The sequence below is a fragment of the Musca autumnalis genome, unplaced genomic scaffold, assembly GCF_047663935.1.
Source record: "Musca autumnalis isolate F117 unplaced genomic scaffold, ASM4766393v1 scaffold_3, whole genome shotgun sequence".
Classification (NCBI taxonomy): domain Eukaryota; kingdom Metazoa; phylum Arthropoda; class Insecta; order Diptera; family Muscidae; genus Musca; species Musca autumnalis.
This window is the reverse complement of record NW_027411866.1, coordinates 220,042,625-220,067,802: the sequence shown is the minus strand read 5'-3', so window position 1 is coordinate 220,067,802 and position 25,178 is coordinate 220,042,625. Positions and strand designations below refer to the sequence as shown.

At 38.9% G+C, this 25,178-nt stretch overlaps 1 protein-coding gene across 2 annotated transcripts; it reads right to left on the bottom strand.

Annotated features, from left to right (window-relative positions):
- On the bottom strand, positions 1-25,121 carry LOC141399000 (cytochrome P450 4g1-like). Of its 2 annotated transcripts, none has more exons than XM_073976898.1 (4): positions 24,770-25,103; positions 23,970-24,692; positions 1,183-1,295; positions 1-1,098 (listed from the first exon to the last, which is right to left on the bottom strand). In XM_073976898.1, the coding sequence occupies exons 1-4, from the start codon at positions 25,011-25,013 to the stop codon at positions 589-591; spliced, it is 1,590 nt and encodes a 529-aa protein (XP_073832999.1). In that variant the 5' UTR covers positions 25,014-25,103; the 3' UTR covers positions 1-588. The 2 variants fall into 2 exon arrangements, with proteins under 2 accessions (XP_073832999.1, XP_073832998.1); XM_073976897.1 differs by lacking the exons at positions 1-1,098; positions 1,183-1,295 and adding exons at positions 5,929-6,598; positions 6,670-6,782 and having other exon boundaries at positions 24,770-25,121.
- Between the last annotated feature and the right edge of the window lie 57 nt (positions 25,122-25,178).

Below are 25,178 nucleotides of genomic sequence, written 5' to 3'. Positions count from 1 at the left end.
TGTTCACAAAACTTATATAATTCATATGAAAACTCATATACTCCAAAAAAATTTAATTCGTGTAAAAAAGCTGTAATTCATATGGGAATTGGTATGGAAAAACACACATTTTTACCCATGTAATTTCAATAAATTTAAAAAAGTGTTAAACGGACGGAACGGGACGGGAACAAAAGTATATATGGGCTGAAAGACGAGACTTTCGGGCATATTTCTGTGGAAACAGAACATTGTTCCATGTTGTTCCACAAAAGTTCTAGTCCACTAAATTTGGAATTTCATAAAATTTAGTACCTGAGGAAAAATAAAATAGCTCATGTTGTGTAAACGCCACGGTAATTTGTTTAATTCATTTTTAAAGGCCACAATCCTATCTACCTAACAAAAAAACAGCGAACGCAATTTATGTTATAGTTTCCGAGAAATAGCTATTTCTTTCTCCAGAAGTTTTCAAAAATTACGTATTTCTCAAACATGGGAAAAATGTTCGTCTTTAGGGGCACCCCACGCCCGCACATTCCAATATTTTGAGCTAATTTTTTGGTTTCCTTAGTTTCAATATGTTTACTATCGAATCCCATATACAAATTAAATATCTGTTACAAAACAAAATTTTGATTTTTGGCCAGGAAAATCGTTTCTTGAACCATTGTGCATCGCATATTTCCTTCCCACGCAACTGCGGGGACCAGCACTAAATGGTATAAAGCTGTAATAATGACGTTTTGCCATACGTTCTGGCAAAAAGTTATCAGGATCAAATTTATCTGGATTAGGATACGATTTGGGGTCACGATGTACGGCATATTGCATTATAACGATTGTTGTGCCCTTGGGTATTGAATATGGTCCCGATGGTAATTTGATGTCATGTTCAGCACGACGTGCTATCAGCGGTACTGGTGGATATAAACGCAATGTTTCCATAATAACACGTTCCAAATATTTCATTTCCATGGTATCGGCAAAGGTACAGTCGCGCAAAAAGTTATCACCAAATATGGCTTTTTGTTCTGCTAAAACTTTGTCTTGCATTTCTTGATAAATACCCAATATGCAGAGGACAAAACTGGAGGCAGCCGATGTTGTGTCGTGACCCTGTTGGAAAATAACGTCAATTTTGTGAAATTATTTATAAATTATTTGAAAAATTAAAGATTTGAGAGGTTCTCTTTATTTTACCTCAAACATAATTGTATTCACTTCGTCAATAACATCCTTTTCGGTCCACTCCATTTTTGGATCACTCGACATTTCCATCATGGCATCCAATAAGGCCAAACGTTTCTTGGCACCTATAAATTAGGAAATAGGTTTGTTTTGTGAATGTAAAAGCATGAAAACGTACTGAAACAAGTAAAAAAGTCAATAGACCTTGCTAACAGCTTAATGTACTTAGCCTATGACTGTACAGAAATACAATAACAGGAGTGCTGGACCTAAATGTGCTAATTAAAACCAGTAAGGAAAGGATCAAAGTCGAGCGGGGCCGACTATATGATACCCTACACTAATGTGAATATGTAAAATATATATGGGAGATATATATAAATCTGAACTGATTTCGATATAATATGGAACACTTATTACTAGACCACATTTCGTCTTACTTACTTACTTAGCTGGCCCATTACAGAACATTTGTTCCATAGACCGAACTGGGAAAAGATCTCCAATTCTCTATGTTTCGTGCTTCGCTTTTTGGAATACCGCGCCTTGTCATCTCATCATCCACTTGTTTGCGCCATCTATTCTTTGGCCTGCCAATTCTGCGTGGCTCGAATTTATACGCCTTTTTAGCGGATTCATCATCGCTTATTCTTATTATATGGCCTAGCCAACCCAATCGCTGTATCTCGATACGTTTAACTATATTGATGTCGTTGTTTAGCAGATACAGCTCGTGGTTCATACGACGTCGATATTCACCGTCAACGCAGATCGGTCCGTAGATCTTTCGAAGAATTTTTCTCTCAAACACGCCAAGCTCTGCCTTATCTGCTTGCGCAAGTACCCAGGCTTCGGAACCATACATCAGCACGGGTAGTATCAGTGTTTTGTAAAGCGTTATTTTTGTTTGACGAGTTGTGGCTTTGTTTTTGAAGTGCTTACTTAAGCCAAAGTAGCATCTGTTGGCCAATACAAGTCTTCTTTTTATGTCACAACTGATGTCGTGTTTACGGCGGTGCCGAGGTATACGAAGTCTTTTACTACCTCAAAACTATAGGAACCAACTTCAACAGTTGGTCCGATATCAATGGACGCATTGCTCGTCGACACCATCAACTTGGTCTTCTCGCCGTTTACCGCCAGACCCACTTTAGCAGATTCTCCTTCGACCTTCATAAAGGTATCGGTTACTTCCTTTACTGATCGCCCCATGATGTCTATATCATCAGCATAACCAAGTAACATGTGGCTATTGGTGTAGATTGTGCCACTTCTTTTGACGTTTGCCTCATGTATAACCTTTTCTAGCAGAATGTTGAAAATATCACACGAAAGGCTGTCTCCTTGTCTGAAACCTCTTTTGGTACAAAACTCTTCGGAGAGGTTCTTTTCTATTTTAACTGAAGATCTTGTGTCAGTTAGAGTCATTTTACAAATTCAGAATACCTTTGAACGTAGCGGACTGTCGAAGGCCGCTTTCTAATCGACATAAAGATGGTAGGAGTCGATCTGAATCTCTTGGGTCTTCTCCAGGATTTGCCGCAGGGTAAATATCTGGTCAATGGTGGACTTGACAGGTCTAAAGCCGCATTTTTTTGGTCCAATTATTTCGTTGACCATGGGCTTAAGTCGTTCGCACAATATCCCTGACACTATCTTGTAGGCGATAGGGAGAAGACTTAAGCCCCTATAGTTGGAGCATAAAGTCTTATCTCCTTTCTTATGGACGGGACACAGGATGCTCAGATTCCAATCGTCGGGTACGCGTTCTTCTTGCCAGATGGAGCTAACTAGCTGATGCATACACCTTATCTGCATGTCGCTTTGGGTTTTAAACAGCTCGGCTGGTAGGCCATCAGCTCCTGCTGCCTTATTATTATTCAGCCGGTTTATTGCTGTCTTTACCTCATCTTGGCCGGGTGCTTAACATTCAATACCATTTCTGGGATTGGATCTGTGGTATCTTCGTCGACTTCGCTGTTATTGGATACCAACAGTTTGGAAAAATGCTCTTTCCATATCCTTAGCACACTATCTGTATCAGTTACCAGATTACCTTGCTGGTCTCTACAGCAGGATGTGCCAGTTCCAAAGCCATCAGTTTGATGTTTCACACTTTGGTAGAATTTTCGGACTTCATTCTGTCTCCTGTACATCTCGATTTGTTCACACTTCCGCTTTTCCATCTCTCTCTTTTTCCTGCGGAAAAAAAGTTTATCCTCTCTCCTTTTCTCACGATGCCTCTCTCGTGGCTACGCGTTGCTATTTATTGTAAAGTAGCCCTATATGCCGCATTTTTCTCTTCGGTAGCAGCACGACTCTCCAGGTCATAACATGGATTCCTTGGTGGAGGTCTCTGGTATCTAAGTACTGATTTTGCGGCTGTTTGCATGGAGTGGGCAATGTTTTGCCATTGTACTGATATGTGCTTTGATTAAGCAGTTGGAGGAGTGCTTTGATTAAGCAGTTGGGCCAGTTGAGTGGAATATGCTGTGGCTATATGTTGTGATTGCAGCTTACCGATGTCTAACTTCCGTGTTGTGTATGTTCGCACTTTGTTTGCTACGTTTAATCTGGTACGTACCTTTGCTGCAACAAGGTAGTGGTTCGAGTCTATGTTTGCACCTCGGAACGATCGTACATCCAACACGCATGATGCATATCTTCCATCTATCACAACGTGATCAGCCAGGTGCCCTTATGAATATCGAGATGCTTAAATCTGGTACTGCTAACTACCATGTTTCTTGCAGCTGCTAAGCCTATCAGCCTCATACCATTGTCAGATGTTTCACTGTGGAGATTGAATTTCCCGACTGTTGGGCCCAAGATATTCTCCTTTCCAATTTTGACATTAAAATCGCCTGGTATAATTTTAATGTCATGGGCAGGACAACAGTCATAAGTTTCTTCTAAGCTCTCGTAAAATATATCTTTGGTCTGTTCATCCTTGTCTGCAGTGGGAGCATGAGCGCAAATAAAGCTGATGTTGAATAATTTTGCTTTTAATCGAAATGCAGCGAGACTTTCATTCACTGGGGTGAAGCTGGAGACTAGATGGTTTAACCTCCGACCAACTACAAATCCGCAACCAAACTCATGCTTTGTGTCATGGCAGCTATAATACAGTGCGTCACCTTTAGGTATTATTGTGACGCCTTTCCCGTTCCATCGTATTTCCTGTATGGCAGTAATGTCGCCCTTGTCCTTTTCAAGTAGATCTGCCAATGCGTAAACTGCACCTTCTCTATAAAGAGTGCGAGCATTCCAGGTGCAGATTCGCAGATCATGGTACTTAAAACGTTTGCGGTTCGTCAACTTTAGAGGGGTTTGTTTTTCTTTTCTTTCGTTTTTTCATAGTAGGCTGTAGGGTTGGTCACCGACGGCACGATCGTACAATCATCCACATACCTTACGATTTCAATACCGCCTGGAGAGGTAGAGGTTAAAAGAGATATCACCCCCTTTGTGGAACTCTCTGAATTTCAATTATCCACCGTTCCAAACTTGGCCGGAGGGTTGTCTGCTCGATGTCCTCAAACAGCGTGGAGTGCTTGACAGTGTCAAATGCTTTTGACAAGTCAAGCACCACTGTTCTATCACACGGCTTGCTCTGGTTTCGTCCTCGATTAATAGTGTGGAGGTGGCCTAAAGGGGACCAATGCTGATGATCGGCAACTGTATATCTATTTATAATGCTGGGGAGGATTAAAACCTCATGGGTCTTTGCTACGGGCGACAAAAGCGAATTCGGTCGGTATGATTCACCTTTGCTGGAATCCTTGCCTGGCCTCAGGAGCGGGACCACCCTGTCCATTTTCCACACTTGTTAACCACAGGTTGAGAACTTTAATGAGATACTCCACTCTCGGCTCATCCAGTTGTTTCAGCATTACCATGAAGATTCCATCAGGATACAACGCTTTGGATGATTATCAAGTTTTAGAGTTATGTTGCACAATAGCCATTTTAGTATGTGCCGGAAGGGTTTTGGAGCTTATGGGACATTATCTCAGGAAGTATTGACTCACTCCGGAAAAAACTTGTACCGTTTTAAATAAGGCCGCTATATCAACCTTCTGAAAAAAGAATTAAAACGATGCGAGAAGAGCTCTTAAAATTCACCTTTTCCGAATTTTGTGTGGGAGGTACCCTACAGAGTGGAGTACATGACTGCATAAAATAATACGATTTGCAAAGTCTGCACCAATCAGAAACACACTGCGAAAATTATCTTGCGAATTTGCAATTTTTGTTGGTGCCGTAATGGTTTCTTGAAGATTTTAGGCCAATATCTCAGGAAGTATGGACTTCGGTATATGTCAATGATTTAGTATATGTACTCCACGTATTTTGAAGCAAACTCGTGATACAAAATTAATATATTTTATATAAGGCATAATTGCGATGACCAATTCTAATAGATTGTGCACATACTGGCTTTCGAAAAAAGTTACTTCTAAACGTAGATCAATTTCCGAGATTGATGGTAAATTTCTTTATTAACCTCCTTTAAAAAATGTTGCCCGTAAACCCAGATTAAGGCCACTTCTCGAATCGTGTTGATATTTTACTAGCGGCCACTCCTTGTGATCATGAATAAATCTGTGGGCTCCAAAGTCACACAATATTTATGACCACTCTTCATATATCCCCACAAAGAGCCTTTGTATCTCTGTTACGTCGCCATAATATTTTTCCTATACCTCCCTTGGTAATGACCCATAAGTTCCAATTAACACCGCCTAAGTGCTGGTTTGGTAATATGTATATTCTTTATTTACTCTTTCGATAATTATCACCAAATACTTAATCTATTTTACATTGATTTCTTTGTAGCCTCCGGCCGTGGCTGCAGCGAAATATTAAAACCATTTTCCATTTTCAAAATAATATCAGCCTGCATACGAAAATCTTTCTCCTGTTGATTACATTTCACCACGAAATTACGTAAAACCGTAGAAAGTAAAACTTTTAATTTCAACATTGCATATTTCCTTCCCACGCAACTGCGAGGACCAGCACTAAATGGTATAAAACTATAATAGTGACGTTTAGCCATACGTTCTGGCAAAAAGTTATCAGGATCAAATTTATCTGGATTTGGATACGATTTGGGATCACGATGTACGGCATATTGCATTATAACGATGGTTGTTCCCTTGGGTATTGAATATGGTCCCGATGGTAATTTGATGTCATGTTCAGCACGACGTGCTATCAGCGGTACTGGTGGATATAAACGCAATGTTTCCATAATAACACGTTCCAAATATTTCATTTCCATGGTATCGGCAAAGGTACAGTCGCGCAAAAAGTTATCACCAAATATGGCTTTTTGTTCTGCTAAAACTTTGTCTTGCATTTCTTGATAAATACCCAATATGCAGAGGACAAAACTGGAGGCAGCCGATGTGGTGTCGTGGCCCTGTTGAAAAATCATGCAAAATTTTGTGAAATTATTTAAATTAAAGATTTGAGTGGTTCTCTTTATTTTACCTCAAACATAATTGTATTCACTTCGTCAATAACATCCTTTTCGGTCCACTCCATTTTTGGATCACTCGACATTTCCATCATGGCATCCAATAAAGCCAAACGTTTCTTGGCACCTAAAAATTAAGAAATAGTTAATATTTGTTTTGTGAATGTAAAAGCATAGACACGTACCGGGACCGACTATATGATATCCTAAACCACTGAGAATATGTAAAATATATAAATCTGAACTGATTTCGAAATAATATGGAACACTTATTACTAGACCACATTCCGTCACACATTCCAAATTTCATCAAAATTTTACAGATATAGGGTGTTTGATGCAGCAAATAAATGAAATCGGGCGAAAATATATATGGGAGCTATATCCAAATCTGAACCGACTCGATATATTTTGGCACATTTATTTCTGGACCGAATTCACGCACACATTCCAAATTTCATCAAAATCGGACGTATATAGCGTGTGTAGTGCAGCAAATACGTGAAATCGGCCGAAAATATATAGGGAGCTATATCCAAATCTGAATCGATTTTCACCAAAAGTAATATCGTTCTTCTTATGGCTAAAAAATGATATTCCCCAATTTTCAGCTGAATCGGACAATAAATGCGACCTGTACGTTGCGAACGGACGGACGGACATGCATAAATCGACCCCCCAAATTGTCTGAAACGTACATTGTCCAAATATACTTGGGGTCCAAAACAATTATTTCGATGAGACACATTATGATTATATCCCAGTTAGGCTAAAGGTTGAGGGTATACAAATTGTGTATTTATACCCTCAGCCTTTTGGCTAGAAAGGGTATATACACTTTGGTACGACCATAAATGTGACTCATTGAAATAACGGTTTTAGACCCCAAGTATGTTTGTACGAAATTCGTATCAGACAATTTGGAGTCGATTTAGGTATTTCCGTCCGTCTGTCTGCCTGTTTGTCCGTCTGTTTGGCTGGTGCACACGATAACTCTTGAACGGATCAACCGATTCCAACCAAATTTTGGGTATGGTAATATTTTGTGCAAACTTAGTTTAAGTTCGAAGATGGGCCATATCAGTCCACTCCTTCCGGTACCTCCCCCTCAAAAGTTCAAAATTTTCCTGTAAAAGGAAACGAAGGTAGCAACTGATTTGGTCCAAACTTCGCACATCGTTTTATTCCTTCAAGATAAATATCGGGTTCGAATATGGACTATATCGGTCCACTCGTTCGGGTACCTCCTACACAAAATTCGGATAAGGTCTCCTCTCGGTTCGTTCTGAAATTTGTATACCCTCAGCATTTATGCTAACGAGGGTATATACACTTTCATACGGGCAAAATGTGCCTCATCAAAATAATGGTTTTAGACCCCAAGTATGTTTGAACGAAATGTCGATTGAGCAATGTCCGTCCGCCTGTCTGTCTGTCTGTCTGGCTGGCTGAAGCACACGATAACTCTCGAACGGATCAACCGATTCGATCCAAAATTTGGCTTTCGTAATATTTTGTCCAAACTTAGTTTAAGTTCAAAGATGGGTTATATTGGTCCACTCCTTCCGGTACCTCCCCCACAAAAGTTCGAAAATGTTCGGAAAATTTGTACGTAAGATAACTCTTGAAGGGCGTAACCGATTTGGTCCATACTTTGCAAATCTTGAAATGTCTACCATATTTTGATGAGGTTTCAATATGAAGTCAATCGGTCCACTCCTTCTGGTACCTCCCACACAACATTTGGGATAAGTTCAGTTTAGGACCTGCTCTCGAATCGCTTTGATTTTTGTTTTAGCAACTTGTATTCACAGCCATCCATACGACGGTACAAGGTTCATCAGGGGCAAGTCCACACTTCCTGAGAATATAGCCTGAAAGTTGCACAAAACCCCTATGACACCGTGTGAGGTGGTTGGATCGCAAGATAACCCTCGAACGGATCTGCCGATTCGGTCCAAAATTTGGCCTTAGTAATATTTTGTCCAAACATAATTTGAGTTCGAAGATAAGCCATATCGATCCACTCCTTCAGGTACCTCCCCCACAAAAGTTCAAAAATGTTCGGAAAAATTGTTCGTACGGTAACTCTTGAAGGGAGTGGCCGAATTGGTCCATAATTTACACATCCTAATATATCTACCAGATATAGATCAGGTTCAAATATGGACTATATTTGTCCACTCCATCCGGTACCTCCCACACAAAATTTCGGATAACTTCATTTTAAGACCTGCAATCGAATAACTTTCGTTTTTGTTGAAGCAACTTGCATTTGTTGCCTCAATTACTATGGTAAAATTTTTTTCAGTGGCAAGTCCATACTTCTTGAGCAAACAGCCCGAAGGGTGTAAAAACCCCCTATGGCACCATATAGTGGCTGGAGATCCACTTCCATAATGGTCAATGTCATTTCTTTAAGTATCTCCTCCGCAAAACCTTTTGTCGGTTCATACATCGAAAATTTTTAAAACCCCCTAAATACATACGTTTTTTGGAAAAAAATTGTTTCAATATACACAGGCTGAGGGTATATCTCTGTCGGCAAAGCTGACTGATACTTTTTTACTTGTTTTCAGTAGGTTGTCCTTGCGGCTGCCTTTACGAAGGTAATTTTTTTCTTGCGCAAGTCCATACTTCCTGATACATTGGCCTAAAAGCTCCAGCAAATCCGCAAGATAATTCTCGCAGGAAGTTTCTGATTGGTGCTGACTTTGCACATCGTATTATTTCGTCCAGTTATATATCAAGTTGGAATATGGACTATATCGGTCCACTCCTTCGCACCGTTTTGATTCTGTTTTCAGTAGGTTGTTCTAGCGGCCTCATTTACAACAGCACAATTGTTTTCCGGAGTAAGTCAATACTTCTTGAGATAATTGCCCAAAAGCTGCAAAACCCTGCCGGCACATACTAAAATGGCTATTGTGCAAGATAACTCTAAAACTAATTTAATATTTCGAGACCTTTATGCTGAAGTTTAGTTACTAAACATTTTTGGTATATGTCAGTGATTTGGTATAGCCCTACATTACGGTACCTGTAGATTTAAAAGCAAACATAACGGCATAATTATTGTGTTTGGTTTTTTTTTTTTTTTTTTTTGAGGCTGAGGGTATATATCCGTCGGCACAGTTGACTGATAATTTCTTACTTGCTTTTATTTAACATAAAAAGGTTTTTACACCCAAAGTTTAGAAGTTTTTGGCATTTTTTAATAACTCTGAGAGATATTAATTTAAATATTAGAATAATATAAGCTTCAATATGAAAACATTTCGATCATCAAGCTTAACTCTAAACGAGAAAATTTATAAAAATCATTAAAAATTACCTTCGCCCCAACAGGCAAAATTTCAAAAAATAAATAGAAAACATTTGTTTTTTATTTATTCTTTCTCAAATCGTCTAATTATAAATTCTAGACGAAATATATATGGGGAATTCCAAGTGAAATCGGACAGTTCGGAGAAAAGTAATTTTTGATTTCAATTGTTTTTGGTTCAATTAATGCTCCTAGCCAACAGAACATTTTAGTATATTTAAAAATTTTTTTTTTTGACCAACGGTACAGAGATATCGCCTATTGAAATTATCACATTTTTAAAGAACTATGTCCAAATAAATACTCATAACTTCTTTAATATTGGTCCAAATAGGACCATCTTTTTTTTGAATTGTTTGTTTTTTCATCAGCTATCGAAAGAAATACTTAAAAGAGAAATGCACAGTGGGCTTCAATGCAATTTTCGGGATTTAATATTTAAAATCAATTTTTAAATATGATTGTACCCTTCGATTTTTTCAAAAAAATTATATGTTAAACTACGTTCAATTACAAAAATTTTAAGCTCTAAATCGTAATGGGATGCGAATAAATACTATTTTTTCTGAATTTTTTAAAATTTGTCGATACAATTTTTCCTTAATACCTTTGTCCAAAATTTGTATTTCCTGTATTTTTGAAGCTAAGAGTACATATTTATCATTATATGTTATATATTTATCATAAAAAATAGAAAAAAAATGCACAGTGGGCTTTAATGGAATTTTCGCTGATGCATTTTCAAAATCGAAAAATGACGCAGTTTTTAAGATGTTTGAGATAAATTCATAAATATAAAAATAAATTCATAAATAATAAATTCATAAATTATAATCAAAACAAATATTTATAAATGAAACTTTTAATTTTTTTAATAAAATAATACATTTTAGACAAAGGTATAAAGGAAAAATTAAATTGACAAATTTTAAAAAATTCAGAAAAAATAGTATTTATTCGCATCCCATTACGATTTAGAGCTTAAAATTTTTGTAATTGAACGTAGTTTAACATATAATTTTTTTGAAAAAATCGAAGGGTACAATCATATTTAAAAATTGATTTTAAATATTAAATCCCGAAAATTGCATTGAAGCCCACTGTGCATTTCTCTTTTAAGTATTTCTTTCGATAGCTGATGAAAAAACAAACAATTCAAAAAAAAAGATGGTCCCATTTGGACCAATATTAAAGAAGTTATGAGTATTTATTTGGACATAGTTCTTTAAAAATGTGATAATTTCAATAGGCGATATCTCTGTACCGTTGGTCAAAAAAAAATTTTAAAATATACTAAAATGTTCTGTTGGCTAGGAGCATTAATTGAACCAAAAACAATTGAAATCAAAAATTACTTTTCTCCGAACTGTCCGATTTCACTTGGAATTCCCCATATACAAACTTGTTTTTGTACATCACAATATGGTACGAAATTGGTATTTTGTAGGCAACCACTAGCAATAAATTGTTTATAAATGTGGGGATATAATTGACTCTAATTAGCTCTATATTTTGTTGAGTAATTAATTGCAAAAATAGGTCTATGAGAAACCTGTTGTAGGTTAATGACATCAAAGTCTTAAAACATATCTATGTATGTATTTCGGTTAATAGTACAAAAACAATAAAATTAATTCGACTGCGTGCGTTTAATGTGTTTTTGTTAGAAGCGAGTTACCAAAGTAGTACCAGTTTTATACAACCGGAAATAAAGTGCTAAACATTTTATATGTGTACTTTACGAATGGTACAAAAACTTATTGTTTTAATGCGAATGCAGAACGGAAAATACGTAGAGCTTTTTATTTATTATTTCTACTATCTACTCTATTTCGCCGAAAGAAACATCGTTTGGAACACTAGTGCGATCTAATACAGAATGGAGGCTAATGTCGATAACTTGCACGCACAACAGATAGCACAAGCCTACTGCATTCAACTTACTCACATGCTGGAAAACGGCACTCCGTGTCCCGTTAATGTGGAATCGATGTGACAAATAATAGCCGACCCTCTTCAAACTAGCAAACAAATCTTTACTAGGGTAGCAAAAACAACCTAAAAGTTCATGGATGGATCAGGATTCCCTTGATGCTACTAAAAAAAGAACGCGTTCTATAGACAAACCCATGGTAGAACAATATAATGTAACAGAAATACCCATCTGATTGAACTGGGCTGTTAGTGCCAAATTCCGTATCACATTTTGTATATTTATTTATATTTTTGTTATATATTAGGGATATATACTGTTTGAGGAAAAATATATATCATTTAGAAAAATCTATTTCCCATGAAGACTTCTTCATATCAATGACATGTAACCTCCACTAAGTCTGAACGACGTGCCGAACACTAAAACACAGCTTATGGCGGGTAAGCATTCGTTAATATGTGTGGTATTTTGTTAAGTTTGAAAAAACTAAAGCCCTAATAAACATGTGCTTTTTTTGATTTAAAAAACAAAAGATTGAAACACCTTCTCCCTTTTCAATGATTTTTCAGCGACCCCAAACATTTTTGCAAGAATTCTACTTTCCGCGAGAAATTATCCATTTAGTGCAATGATATGGAAACATTCAAATTGAAAATGGTACGAATTTTCATTAACGTTTTCAAAATATTCAATCAAAAGTTAAAAATATTAGTTTTTTTAAAGTCAAATAATTAATAGACATTTCCTTGGTTTGTTTACATATACCGATGACACTAACATTACAAACAAAAACAAGTGAGCAAAGGCTATAGTCGGGATGGGGCCGACCATGTGATACCCTACACCACTAACCCTTTGCATAAGCTTTTCACTGCTAAACATTTCTTTTAGGATTTTGATTTTTCAAAATAGTCTGGCTTAATCCCTTTTGTTGTTTTAATATTTAAAACAACAAGTTTATTAGTGGAGAAGGTTTGGCATTGTTCGCCAAGGGGTAAGGCAAGGAAGACTAGTTTCGATCCACGCCACTGGATCTCATCAGTTCCCTTTGTTTCTTGTTTGTGGATATTCTCCACCGAAGTTATTTTTCAATAACTTCTTCAACAAGGAACTTTTTATACCCAAACATCAATCGTCAGCTCGAAGTATAAACCTTCTCCACTAATAAACTTGTTGTTTTAAATATTAAAACAACAAAAGGGATTACGCCAGACTATTTTGAAAAATCAAAATTGTAACAGCTATCCCAATTAAATAAACGCCACCAATGTTCTATTTGAGAAACACTGGCACGGTTTTGTGTGTTGTTGGTATATAAGCTACCAAACAACATTTGGGTATGTGCATTTGTTGAAAAATCAACGACACATACGAGTGGAAGAAGGTTTGCTTTGTTTCGTAAACACTTTCGTCGGAGTTGTGTTAGGTTACCAAAGAAAAACTTCTCATTGAAGGGTTTTCTTTGTTTACGTTTATACTTCGAGCTGACGATTGATGTTTGGGTATAAAAAGTTCCTTGTTGAAGAAGTTATTGAAAAATAACTTCGGTGGAGAATATCCACAAACAAGAAACAAAGGGAACTGATGAGATCCAGTGGCGTGGATCGAAACTAGTCTTCCTTGCCTTACCCCTTGGCGAACAATGCCAAACCTTCTCCACTAATAAACTTGTTGTTTTAAATATTAAAACAACAAAAGGGATTAAGCCAGACTATTTTGAAAAATCAAAATTGTAACAGCTATCCCAATTAAATAAACGCCACCAATGTTCTATTTGAGAAACACTGGCACGGTTTTGTGTGTTGTTGGTATATAAGCTACCAAACAGCATTTGGGTATGTGCATTTGTTGAAAAATCAACGACACATACGAGTGGAAGAAGGTTTGCTTTGTTTCGTAAACACTTTCGTCGGAGTTGTGTTAGGTTACCAAAGAAAAACTTCTCATTGAAGGGTTTTCTTTGTTTACGTTTATACTTCGAGCTGACGATTGATGTTTGGGTATAAAAAGTTCCTTGTTGAAGAAGTTATTGAAAAATAACTTCGGTGGAGAATATCCACAAACAAGAAACAAAGGGAACTGATGAGATCCAGTGGCGTGGATCGAAACTAGTCTTCCTTGCCTTACCCCTTGGCGAACAATGCCAAACCTTCTCCACTAATAAACTTGTTGTTTTAAATATTAAAACAACAAAAGGGATTAAGCCAGACTATTTTGAAAAATCAAAATTGTAACAGCTATCCCAATTAAATAAACGCCACCAATGTTCCATTTCTTTTAGGGAATATAATCCGACTACCACCAAAAATAATATGCCTCTTTCTCTCTGGGACCCCTATAAGCAACCAAAAATTCGTGACCATCCGATCAAAATTACGACCTGTAGCTTGATTGCAAAAAATTGAAGAATTCGATGCATTATCGACTATTGTTGTATCTCCCTTGTTTGACCACCTTCGCCAACCTACTTTACACCAATGTAAACGTAATATTTTCTTCTTCCATTTACAGGTTTTGCCGTTGGAATACCACTACTAGAAGCCGATATATTCACAAAGAATAAAACTTTGAATTTGTCTCCATATGAGTTTTTCCCCATTCCGACCCCTAAATATTATCCGACTATCGCCAAAATCAATAGGCTTCTTCCTCTGTGGGGCCCCCATCTACCCCTAAAATATCGTCACCATCCGATCAAAATTCCAACTTGTAGCGTGATTACAAAAAATGGAAAAATTGGGTTTTTTACTGAATTTTGCAATATCTCGGTTTGCTCACTTACGCCAACATACTTTGCATCAATATAAACGAGATCTTTTCTTCTTCCATTGACGGGTATTCCTGTTGGAATACTCCAACCAGAAGCGGAGATATTCGCATAAGAAAAAAACGTTGACTTTCCTCCACATAAACTTTTCGCTTATTCCGACTCCTGAATATTATCCGACCATCACCAAACTAAATTGGCTTCTTCCTCTGTGGGACCCGCATCCACTCCCAAAAAACTCGTGACGATCCGATCAAAATTGCGACCTGTAGCGTGATTACAAAAAAATCGGAAAATGGGAAGCATTATCGACTATTGCGATATCTCCGTCATTTGGTTACCTACGCCGACCTAGTTTGCATCATTGTAAAGACGGGATCTTCTACTTTCATAGTCAGGCTTTGCTTTTGGAAATTTTACAACTAAAGCTGTGATATCCGTCAATATAATTAAAATCGCAAAAATGAAAATTGGGGTTTTATTTGCTACTATTGTGATATCTTCGTTGTTTTATCACCTTCGAGCACCTACTTTACATCATTAGAAAGGTGATATTTTCTACTTTAATTGTCAGGTTTTGCATTTGGTATACCCCATATAGAAGCTGAGATATTCGCTTTGGAAAAAAACGTTGTCTTTTTATCCACCTAAGTTTTTTGCCCTTTCCGACCCCTAAATATTATCCGACCATCACCAAAATCAATAGGCTTCTTCCCCTCCAGGACCCCCATCAACATGCAAAATTTCGTGAAGATCCGATCAAAATTGCGACCTGTAGCGTGATTACAAGGTTTAGATGGACAGACGGACAGACGGACGGACTGACGGACGGACACACATAGCCAGATCGACTCAGCTCGTCGGGACATTCATTTTGGTATATATAAGTATGGGTCTACGACCATTATTTCGATGCGTTACAAACTTTTTGGCCAAAACCAACTTATAATACCCTCCCCACATAGTGGTGTAGGGTATAACAAATTTCTATTTGGTTGTTGTTTAGTTGTATTTGTTGTAGTATTTACTTTACCTTGTTTGTTCTACCATGAGAGCAACCATGCAATAGAGGTGTAAAAGGTAGTTCATTTGAAAGATCAATCAATATAGGTCAACTCTTTTGATTGGACTTTAATTGTTTCGATCAGAATCTTTCGCTAACAATTTCGTTCCTTTGCACTATGGGCCCAATGGAAGTTTTCTAAGGCAAAAAGTATATTTTTTTCCAGTCATACATTTGAATAATGTGGTAACGGAATTAGATTCTTGACACTTTGAACCACTTAATAAGAAAACCATTTCAAACCTGCAACGCTTCATGATCAAATACCGGGCTGTCAAAGATATTACATCTAACATTGTAAAATTTTATAATATTCAATCAAAGGAAGAACAAAATGGTTTAACTTTAATTAATTTCTCGTTGGAATCGAGCTTAATGACCGTTTATATTTATGTTTCGCCTTTGGTAGAGGCATATCCGCTGTGGAGCGGCTTCTCTGTCATCGAACTTTTTTCTTTCAAATGCAATTTTTACAACAACAATGGGTATTTGCCTACTTTTAGTTGTGCTTTCATGGGTGACGTAGGGGATGGAAGATACCAAGGAACGGTCCTGACCGGTTTTAACATGGCAAAGCCCAGGATTTATCTTGGTCCCTCTTTCATCTCAAGTGGACACTGCCCTCCCCGTGGTGTCACCTGGGGAACTGCCTTTAACACCCGTTAAAGGTAGTGAGCTAACATTTGCCGCGCGTTCAGCGATAAGAACGTTAAAAATTTGGGTTTGGGCGTCGGGTTAGTAACCCTCCCCTATGAAAAAACGAAAGAAAAGAAAAACAACCCCCTCTAAATTTGACGAATCCCGCAAACGTTTTAAGTACCATGATCTGCGAATCAGTACATGGAACGTTCGCACTCTTTAAAGAGAAGGTGCAGTTTACGCATTGGCAGATGTACTTGAAAAGTACAAGGCCGACATTACTGTCATACAAGAAATACGATGGATTGGGAAAGGCGTCCAAACAACACCTAAAGGTGACGCACTGTATTATAGCTGCCATGACGTAAAGCATGAGTTTGGTTGCGGATTCGTAGTTAGTCGGAGGCTAAAACATCTGGTATCCAGCTTAACCCCAGTGAATGAAAGACTTGCTGCAATTCGAATAAAAGCTAAATTCTTCAACATCAGCTTTATTTGCGCTCATGCTCCCACTGAAGAAAAGCACGAACAGACCAAAGATATATTTTACGAGCGCTTAGAAGAAACATATGACCGTTGCCCTGCCCATGATTTTAATGCCAAAATTGGAAAGGTAAATATCTTTGGCCCAACAGTCGGGAAATTCAGTCTCCACAGTGAAACATCTGACAATGGTATGAGGCTGATAGACTTTACAGCTGCAAAAAAACATGGTAGTTAGCAGTACCAGATTTAATCATCTCGATATTCATAAGGGCACCTGGCTGTCTCCAGATCAAAGAACAAGTAATCAAATTGATCATGTTGTGATATATGGACGACAATCATCGAGCGTGTTGGATGTACGATCGTTCCGAGGCGCAAACATTGATTCGGACCACTACCTTGTTGCAGCAAAGGTACGTACCCGTCTAAACGTTGCAAATAAAGCACGAAGTTGGACATCGATAGGCTGCAAACACAACAGATAGCCACAGCATATTCCAATCAACTAGCCCAATTGCTTAATGAGAGCACTCCTTGTCCCGATAACATAACAACACAATGGCAAAATATTGCCCACTCTATGCAAATAGCCAGAGATGGATACCAGAGACCACCACAAAGGAATTCATGGTATGACCAGGAGTGTCGTGCTGCTACCGAAGAGAAAAATGCGGCATATAGAGCTTGCAGTGGCAACGCGTAGCGCACGAGAGAGATATCGGGAGAAAAGGAGAGAAGAGAAACGCCTTTTCCGCAAGAAAAAGAGAGTAATGGAAAAGCGGGAGTGTGAACAAATCGAGATGTACAGGAGCCAGAATGAAGTCTGAAAATTCTACCAAAGAGTGAAACATCAAACAGATGGCTTTGGTACAGGCACATCCTCCTGTAGAGACCAGCAAGGTAATCTGGTAACAGATACATATAGCGTGCTCAGGATATGGAAGGAACATTTTTCCAATCTGCTGGTATCCAATAGTAGCGAAGACGATGATACCACAGATCCAATCCCAGAAGATGGTATAGAATGTATACCGCCCGGCCAAGAAGAGGTAAAAACAGCAATCAACCGGCTGAAAAATAAAAAATCAGCAGGAGCCGATGGCTTACCAGCCTAGCTGTTTAAAACCGGAGGCGACGCGCTGATAAGGTGTATGCATCATCTAGTTAGCACATCCGGCAGGAAGAACGCGTACCCGACAATTGGAACCAGAGCATCCTGTGTCCCGTCCACAAGAAAGGAGATAAGACCGTATGCTCCAACTATAGGGGCATAAGTCTTCTCCCTATTGCCTATAAGATAGTGTCAGGGATATTGTGCGAACGACTAAAGCCAATGGTCAAAGAAATAATTGGACCATACCAATGTGGCTTTAGACCTGGCAAGTCCACCATTGACCAGATATTTACCTTGCGGCAAATCCTTGAGAAGTCCCAAGAGATACAGATTGACACATATCAACTTTTTGTCAATTATAAAGCAGCATTCGACAGTCACCTCCGATCAAAGGTATTCCATGCACTGTCTGAATTTGGAATCCCTGCAAAGCTCATCCGGCTTTGCAAGATGACTTTAACTGATACTAGGTCCTCAGTTAAAATTGGAAAGAACTTCTCCGAAGAATTTTGTACCAAAAGAGGTTTCAGACAAGGAGACAGCCTTTCGTGTGACCTATTCAACATTTTGCTGGAAAAGGTAATACGAGATGTAAATGTCAAAAGAAATGGCACAATTTACACCAATAGCCACATGTTACTTGCTTATGCTGATGACATAGACATCATAGGACGATCAGTAAAGGAAGTAACAGATACCTTTAGGAAGGTCGAAGGAGAATATGCGAAAGTGGGTCTGGCGGTAAACGGCGAAAAACCAAATTGATGGTGTCGACGCGAAAGCGTCCATAGAGCTCGGACCACCTGTGGAAGTTGGTACCTACAATTTTGAGGTAGTTAAAGACTTCGTCTACCTCGGCACTGTCATAAACACAATAAACAACATCAGTTGTGAAATAAGAAGAATTGTATTGGCCAACAGATGCTACTATGGTTTAAATACGCAATTTAAAAACAAAGCCACATCCCGTCAAACAAAAATAACACTATACAAAACGCTGATACTGCCCGTGCTAATGTATGGCATGGGTACTTGCGCAAGCAGATAAGGCAGTTTTTGAGAGGAAAATTCTTCGAAAGATCTGACACTGAATATCGACGTCGTATGAACCACTAGCTATATTAGCTATACAAAGACATGAATATAGTTAAACGTATCGAGATGCAACGATTGCGTTGGCTAGGCTATATCATAAGAATGAACGATGATAAACCCTAAAAAGGCGTATGAATACATGCCACATGGTACACGCAGAATCGGGAGGCCTTAGCTTCGATGGAGCATACAAGTGGATGATGAAATGAAAAGGCACGGTATTCCAAAAAGCGAAGCACGATACAGAGAGAATTGGAGATCTTTTCTTAGTTCGGTCTATGGAACAAATGTTCTGTAATGGGCCAGCTAAGTAAGTAAGTAAGTTGTGCTTTCATGACAAACGCTTAGCGCTGACTTTGGCTCTGAACGCTAACACGTAGTGACAACACCTTTTTTACTTGTGGTTTTTCAAGGACGTGGGTTCAAACACCAGCCTGGCTCAGCTGGTTTTATTTTTTTGGAAATGTTGATTACTAGGGCGAAGATCGTTTTTAATTTTAATTAATTTCTCGTTGGAATCGAGCCTAATGACCTAAATCACGTTTTTTTATAATGGAAATTACGTGGAAAGGTATGCTAATTAAGATTTTAATTAGGAAATAAAATAAATTAGATGTGATAAAGAATTTTACCTACGTCAACAATTCTTTATCAGATCTAATTTGTGATTGATTTTTTTTTTTGTGTAGTTATACCCTACACCACTATTTGGAGAGGGTATTATAAGTTGGTTTTGGCCAAAAAGTTTGTAACGCATCGAGATAATGGTCGTAGACCTATACTTATATGTACCAAAATGATTGTCTCGACGAGCTGAGTCGATCTGGCTATGTGTGTCCGTCCGTCCGTTTGTCCATCTAAACCTTGTAATCACGCTACAGGTCGCAATTTTAATCGGACCGTCACCAAACTTTGGGTGTTGATAAGAGTTCCGGAGGGAAAGAAGCATATTGATTTTGGTGATGGTTGGATAATATTTAGCGGTTGGAATGGGCAAAAAACATATTTGGAGAAAAGGTCAACGGTTTTTTTTCCAAAGCAAATATCTCAGCTTCCATAAGGGGTTTACCAAAAGCAAAACCTGCTAAAGGAAGTAGAAAATATCACCTTTCTAACGAAGGTTGTCGTAGGTGGTCGAACAACAGAGATATCGCAATAGTCGGTAATGCATCCATTTTTTCATTTTTTTGTGTAATCACACTACATGTCGGAGTTTTGATCGGATCCTCACGAAATTTTGGGGGTTGATGGGGGTCTCACAGAGAAAGAAGCCTATTGATGCCTGGCGTACATCCCACTTTTCAATTTTTTGTTTATTTAAGTTGTACTGACGATGTACTTAAATGCGTTTCAAAAAAATTGACCTGTATTAATGAAGACATTCAGAGCAAAGGCGCTAAGCTATCCCAATTTTAATATTTTGAATTTCACCAGTAAAAAGCTTATGAGCAGGGATAGTGGTGTAGGGTTTCACATAGTCGGCCTTGACCCGACTATAGCCCTCTCTTACTTGTTTTACTTGTTAATATTAATTTTAATTAATTTCTCGTTGGAATCAAGCTTAATGACCTAAATCACGTTTTTTGTTTATAATGGAAATTACGTGGAAAGGTATGCTAATTAAGATTTTAATTAAGAATTAAAACAAATTTGATGTAATAAAGAATTGTACCTACGGTACGTTTATATATAACCGGATTTAACAAACCCACTGGGTTTCCAATGTCAATTCCATTACGAACACGTCAAACAAATCCCCATAAAGAAGGTTAACCCTCCAAAAAGCTATAATATAAACAGCATACTACGCCAACAATTCTTTATCACATCTAATTATACCCTCCACCATATGAAATAAAATAAAAAGCTTTCATTTGTTTGTCACACGAATACAAACGTCAATCGCTATGAAAACCAAATTGTGTCTTCGTTCATGAAATTGACGAACGAATGGGCAAAAACTGTTTACAAAACACGCTGTTAAGGTCACAATCCCCCACCACCCAATCTTCTGAAAACTTGGGCCGAGGAGATTGTGGCCGACCAAAGGTTACCCACGTCGTGATCTCCTACGTAACAGAGATCCCCTAACGCCGGGGTGTCAGGCGAATCCATGGCTATCAGTGTTTCAAGGTTTGCAGTTAGGGTACCAACTGTATTAGAACGGAGCCTCATTGAACACCTGGGCGCCTCAATGTAGTATAGGCTTAGTTGACAAGTCCTTGCCATGGTACAGGAGGGCTATGCCATGGTCGACCTCCATTCCCCCATTAATCAATGACACATGGATCTGAACTCTTTTAAAAACAAAACAAAAACCCCAAAAAATCCAAAACCCAATGATGACAATAAAACCGCAACGCCCATGGACTATGACACGACTACGACCATATCTGACGAGATTCAACCTACGGTTGACAGGACAACATCTTCGGGAGGGGATGGACTAGTTCTACTCGTTGAGGACAGTCTTGCTGAGCAAAGTAGGCAGCTCCTGGCCATGTTGGAGCGGATGTTTTCCCCAAGCCCTAGTCGGAGATGTGTTTCTGATGAGGCCAAGGACAGTTTATCCGACGACGAACTCAACAACACAGTTGTTCCAGCAGCTGCAGTTGCGGATAAACTGTCCTAGAATTCAGCGGAAACTACAAAACCTGCGGACATGGTATCACCATTAACCCGGGGTATCGGTACATCGGCCGTAGCCGATAGGCCAAACCTGCAGAGACATAATGCCACTGTGGAGGAAACCACAACCAAAGCTTTGGACGACAAAGTTCCCACCACCTCAAGCATAAGCACAATTGGCAAAAGACAAGGGGGGCTACCGAATGCCCTTGCGCTACCTTAAGAAGTGCATCGGCAGGGAACCTTCGACTATCTCGGTGAGGGACTGCAAATTAATCAAAATCAATCTCAAGGCGGTGAGCAAATACGAGAAAAAGTATCCTCACCTACCCAAGAGAAATCCTGAGATTGATAGGCTCTCCCTCATCCAGATGGTCGATAGGATCTTGCTGTCGTCAACGCCATCATCTACTCCATCATCTACTCAACTTCCAGAGAAGCCATCATCGTCAGGAAAGAGACCCCAAAACTTAGAGGAGGGGAGAACTGGGATGCCTGTCCCGGCTACGGTCCCTACACCTGGTTGCGTGGCACCTTCCAACCCCTCTTAATCGAAAAACCCGGTGAAGAGGGTTAGATCCACAGAGGAAGCAAACCCTAAGGCCAAGAGACCCATCCCGAGACAGGACTCAAGCCATCCACCTCCTCTGCCCGTTGCCAAACGAACGAGAGCGAGAAGTCAACTGCTACTAAGGCAGCCAACTTAAGTCACATGGTGACTCCTCGCTCTCCTCCCAAGAGTAACGAGAGGGTGAAAAGGAAGACGGTGCCGGATGAACTGCGCATAGCGGTCATCGACAAATCTGATCCTGAAGGCAAGATCCGTGCCAAACACTGGCAGCTGATTGAGAATCAGCTGCGGTAGATAGTGTTTGCAGGTGAAGGGGAGCCTCCCAAAAACACTCACTTCGGCAGTGCAGCTCCATTCGGAGGCATCAAGATAATCTGCTGTGAGAACAAGGAATCTTTAAATTTCCTTGTTAGCACAATAGATGACCTTGGTGAACTCTGGGAGGGCTGCCAATTGGCGGCTGTGGGTGTGAATGAGATTCCCAGCAGAAGAGTATTGTCGGCGTGGGTGCCGCCGCCCGCGGTTGACCCAACAAGGATACTGACAATACTCGGCAGACAGAACCCTAACCTCCAGACCAGCTCATGGAAGCTCGTCAGCCACACTCCGGAGGGTGATGGTATGGCTATAAGGGTGTCAATACAAGGACAAGAATACCTGTGGGCTCGTGAGGGTAAACTGCACTTTGGCCTAGGATGGATACGGTTGCGTCTAGGTCAAAGACAGTAAGGGAACGACAGCAGCAGCCGCTTCGCATTATGCAGATCAATTTGCATCAGTGCAAAGCGGCTGCTGCTGAACTTCTACTCTCCCTCTCAAAGTTCCAAGTTGATGTCGCTCTAGTCCAGGAACCTTATTTAAATAAAAATAAAGTTGCTGAGCTAAGCAATAGCAACTATACCATCTTCGCCACATCCAGCGGTGACAAGGTAAGAACCTGTATAGTTGCCAAGAAGAATTCAAATATTGTATACCAATACGTCTAATAATCTCTGAGATTTTGCGTTTGGCTAAAACACGTTGTGGGGAGGTCCCGGGACCCTCCATTTTTCGGTATAAAAAATTGCCTTACGATCTATTCTCAGACCTAATGAATCTACAACCAAAATTTAATCTTAATCTTTAATTATACCCTACACCACTATGTGGGGAGGGTATTATAAGTTGGTTTTGGCCAAAAAGTTTGTAACGCATCGAAATAATGGTCGAAGACCCATACTTATATATACCAAAATGAATGTCTCGATGAGCTGAGTCGATCTGGCTATGTGTGTCCGTCCGTCTGTCCATCTAAAATTCTTCAGGTATGCCATCATGTTCGAAATATAAATCCTCTGAAATGGCTGGACCAAATATGATATATCCGAACCAATCAGAGCCAAATTTTCCGGACATGATTCTGAATTGAACAGGATTTATCATATCAAATGTTAAAGCCATCGGATGCAAATTGTGACATTTGCGTGGCATAAATATAAAATGGGATGAAACATATGTATGAAAGCTATATCTATATCTTATCCGATTCCTACCAAATTTTGCAGATGTATTTCTATGCCCATTAGAAACATCGGAACGAAATTTGAAAGCTCCAGTGAATTGTTGCCTCAAAAACCTGTCATTGGACCTTTCCTCATCCCCTTCCTAGATGTTTGTGGAAAATATTTCTTATTTTTGTTTTTCTACTCACCAACATCACTTTCATCGATTTCATCCAAATCATCACGTAATCCTACAGCCTTCTTAGTTTCTTCTTTACGCTCGGCAACCTCTTTATCATTCTCCATAATAGCACTGGCATCAGCATTGAAATTCTTTTGACGTTCCGTAACAACTTGGCGTGTCATTTTGTGTATAGTATTTAAAAGCTTATGACTTTTCTGGTACAATTTAGAAAATCGAAACATTGAATCTAAACGATAATAGAATTTTAGATGGCGCTTTTGAATAATGTCGCACATATCCACCACAGCCTCTGCATATTCAAGACATTTATCAGGATGGGGTAATTTCTTGACACCCATAACTGTTGAAAGCAAAATTTCCACCGTGACCTGTGACAAATATTTGTGGGCATCAAATTCTTTGCCCATTTCCCGGGACATACGTTCGCTCACCCGCTTCGAATGTTCTACAAATGTTGGTAAGAATGATTTCAAAATTGCCTGATGAAAAGTGGGTGCTATCATTTTACGATGATGACGCCAATGTTGGCCGGTGGATATTAGAATGCCATTACCAAACCATGGGCGAAAATAATTATATTCTGGTGATTTTTCCAAATGACTGCTGGTACTGAGTACGACTTCAATGTCGATGGGATTCCAAAGGGCAACAGCTATGATGGGACCAAGAATTCCACGTATTATTGCACCCGGTGTGTCAATGTATTTCAGGGCAAGAGCCATTATTTCTGCGAGAAAGAAAAATATTTTTAAGTTCCCTTAATTTATAGCTCTATCCATCGCAACAATTTAATTAAAAAATTACCAGCATTTGTTAAATTAAAAGCCATATATCCATGCCCAATAACCGGTAGACGACGAGGCGTTGGTATATTTGCAGTTAGTCTATATTCACGGGTATTTCGTAGCCATACTTCAAATAACACAGCTATTGCAATAAGACCTATTATGGCCGTCCACAGAGGATTTAATACATTATCTAGTGTCGTTGGCAATGATCCTCCTCCAGCCGTTTCTATATGTTCCAATGTACTGGGATCCAAAGACATGTTTTTTATGTTCTCCAAAAAAAAAAAAAATATTTTTAGTCCCTATTCTAGATGCGCTTTCTTTCTACACTCTACAACTAAAATATTCGAATGTGCTTTCGTTACTGCACCGGAATTTGGAGATAACATACAGATTTATATTCAACTTGTTACAATTTAATGAGT

What these genes read in the sequence shown, in the direction of transcription:
- LOC141399000 (XM_073976897.1), bottom strand. Translation starts at nt 25,013, where the DNA reads ATGTCTTTGGATCCCAGTACATTGGAACATATAGAAACGGCTGGAGGA. An exon ending in AATCGATGAAAGTGATGTTG is followed by an intron (nt 6,783 to 23,969) that starts GTGAGTAGAAAA and finishes CTTAATTTTTAG; the next exon opens with GTGCCAAGAAACGTTTGGCT. An exon ending in TGAATACAATTATGTTTGAG is followed by an intron (nt 6,599 to 6,669) that starts GTAAAATAAAGA and finishes ATTTTTCAACAG; the next exon opens with GGCCACGACACCACATCGGC.